A 2,804-nucleotide genomic window follows, 5' to 3' on the forward strand; every position below is an offset into this window, starting at 1 on the left:
GGTCTGAGGGTAGAGCTAACAGAGTAAAGTCCCGGTCAGTTAAAAGCCCCAACAAAACATCAGCAACAATATACAGTGTTATGGAATTAATTGACATAGTATTGAGTAGACAATATGTTAGAAATAATGCAAGTTCAATTTTTCAAAACACATGGGATGATGTATTTTTGTGTTAGGGCGTCCCTAACTGACAGAACATATGTGTGTACATATCATCCACTTACAGTGGACCATCACTATTTGACTTCTCCGTGATGTGAAAGTTGCAGCTCGGTTTTTAATGTGGAGTTCCCCCGGCTAGCAATTTTCAGTGTGGATCTTGAAAGTTGCTGGGCAGCAAGTAATTCCACAATCACAGGGGGTGTGGCCACAATCAATGCTTCCTGGTAGGTCATGTGACTGAGTATGGGGTTCAGTCTAATTTAATCGTTATCTAATTTATGGTAGTGGGCTTATTGGGATGTAACTTGAGGACTACTCCCACACACAAGAAGGGATGTGTTACAAGGGTCAGAGGCTAAGGAATCCCTCTGCAGGTGTGCAAGCTGAAACCCTGGACAGCCAGCGGTGTGATCCTTGTCCGAATCCAAAAGCCGGAGTACATTGCATGTGAATAGACTGAGGACAGAAGGACCCCCTCACCTGTGAGCGTGGCCCTGCACGATCCGTCCTGGGCCCCAGTACAAGAGAAATGACAGCAGAGGCAGCCCCCTCTCTCATCCCCACCGCCTTCCGCACCGGCGACATTGCTGTGAGAGCGAGACTGTGGCCGCCGGCCAGAAACAGGGCATCCAGCGTGTAACCACAGCAACTGCCTCACAATCGGTGGCCTGTCCAAGTCCGAGCTGGCGGCAGACCGGTGCCTGTGGCCTCTGGGCGCTGTAACGCCGAGAAGGTGGTCCGCTCGCTCGTCTCCCAGCCTTGTGTGGAAGAACCCCAGCGGTCTCCATCATCCCCTAGGAGCTGGCTGGCGCTGGGCGGAGGAGCGGTGGTCCAGCATCCATCTCCGCTTCGGGATGGCAACCAGCAGTAGCTTCAAGACCGAATTCGTTGTTGGAGGGAAGTATAAACTGGTGCGGAAGATCGGGGCCGGCACCTTTGGGGACATTTATATGGCGACCAACATCACCAACGGCGAGGAAGTGGCAGTGAAGCTGGAATCGCAGAAGGGCCGGTATCCCCGGTTGCTGTACGAGAGCAAGATCTACAAGATTCTTCAGGGCGGTGTTGGTGTCCCCCACATACAGTGGTACGGCCCAGAGAAAGACTACAACGTGCTCGTCATGGACCTCCTGGGCCCCAGCCTTGAAGACCTCTTCAACGCGTGCTCACGGAAGTTCACCATGAAAACTGTGCTGATGTTGGCTGATCAGATGCTCAGCAGGATCGAATACGTGCATTCCAAGAATTTTATACACAGGGACCTTAAGCCGGATAACTTCCTCATGGGCGTCGGACATCACTGCAATAAATTATTCCTTATTGATTTTGGTTTGGCCAAAAAGTACCGAGACAGGAAGAGCAGACAACACATACCGTACAGAGAAGATAAAAACCTCACTGGCACTGCCCGATATGCCAGCATCAACGCACACCTGGGTATCGAGCAAAGCCGCCGGGACGACATGGAGTCATTGGGATACGTTTTGATGTATTTTAATAGAGCCAGCCTGCCATGGCAAGGACTAAGGGCTATGACAATGAAACAAAAATATGACAGGATTAGTGAGAGGAAGATGTCCACGCCTGTGGAAGTTTTATGTAATGGCTTTCCTGAAGAGTTTGCTACGTACTTGAACTACTGCCGTGGGCTGCGCTTTGAGGAAACGCCAGATTACGCGTACCTGAGGCAATTATTCCTCACCCTTTTCAGGAACCTGAACCACCAATACGACTACCTGTTCGACTGGACAATGCTAAAACAGAAAGGAACTTCTGCCATTGGGCAGTGTCAGCAGACCCAGAGCCACACAGACAAGCAGAGTGGTAATAAAAAGAGGGACACATAAGGTTTTTTAAGCAGGAATTGTGGGACAACAACAACAACCAAGCAAAGCAGCATTTGTGTCTCCTTAAACCTGGAAATTTTGGTTCACGCGTCCACTAGCCATTGGTTGTGGATGACCATTACCTGGTGTGAAGAACTTAATTGCATTCGAAACTATTTCTGGACAAGTATTGTGGAGACCCTCTGTCCTGAGTTGTAGACACTGTAACTGTGAATATTAAGTAGGAATTGTGGAACACAGTGTCTGGTTTTCTATTGCATTTTTTTTTTTCAAATAGAAAAGTTAATTAGTTGATGCATACATGTTTGGGGGGAAAATGTGCATATGCTAACCATTTTAAGATTTTTCATGTATACTATTTTGAAATCTCATTTTAAAAGAGCGACATAATCTGTCTGCAGCCACTGTTGTGATGATTGTAAATTGTCACAAGTGTGAAGTCTGAAGGTGTTTTTTTTTTTTCTTCAAGTATTCACTTTTAAAAGCTCTTAAAATGGTTATTGCTTACTAGCAAGTCAGCTGGTATAGCCACAACCAAAGATTCCAATGTTTGAGCATATTAAAGTCTCGGCCCGCTTTCTCGCACTAGAAATAGTAGCATCTGAAGACTTAGAAAGAACCCAACAACTACTAGTTAATCATTGGGACTCAGAATTAACTCTGTAATGTTGTCAACCTTTAAAATACACCATATTTGCCACAATAATTTGTCAACATCCTATGAATGCATTTTGCTTAGATAATCGGAATCACTGTAAACATTTGCATTATCCAGGACTTAAAAAAAGTTTGAAA

At 46.3% G+C, this 2,804-nt stretch overlaps 1 protein-coding gene across 1 annotated transcript; it reads left to right on the forward strand.

Moving 5' to 3' along the window:
• Positions 1 to 1,016: 1,016 nt before the first annotated feature.
• Positions 1,017 to 2,009, forward strand: LOC121167809 (casein kinase I-like). The gene has a single exon (XM_040997456.1). It carries the CDS (start codon positions 1,017 to 1,019, stop codon positions 2,007 to 2,009), a length of 993 nt encoding a protein of 330 aa, XP_040853390.1.
• Positions 2,010 to 2,804: the final 795 nt, after the last annotated feature.

Source organism: Ochotona curzoniae, unplaced genomic scaffold, assembly GCF_017591425.1.
Source record: "Ochotona curzoniae isolate NIBS_2020 unplaced genomic scaffold, NIBS_Ocur_1.0 patch432, whole genome shotgun sequence".
Classification (NCBI taxonomy): Eukaryota; Metazoa; Chordata; class Mammalia; order Lagomorpha; family Ochotonidae; genus Ochotona; species Ochotona curzoniae.

Excerpts from the sequence above, each read along its gene's own strand:
- LOC121167809 (XM_040997456.1), top strand. The coding sequence starts at position 1,017 with ATGGCAACCAGCAGTAGCTTCAAGACCGAATTCGTTGTTGGAGGGAAG.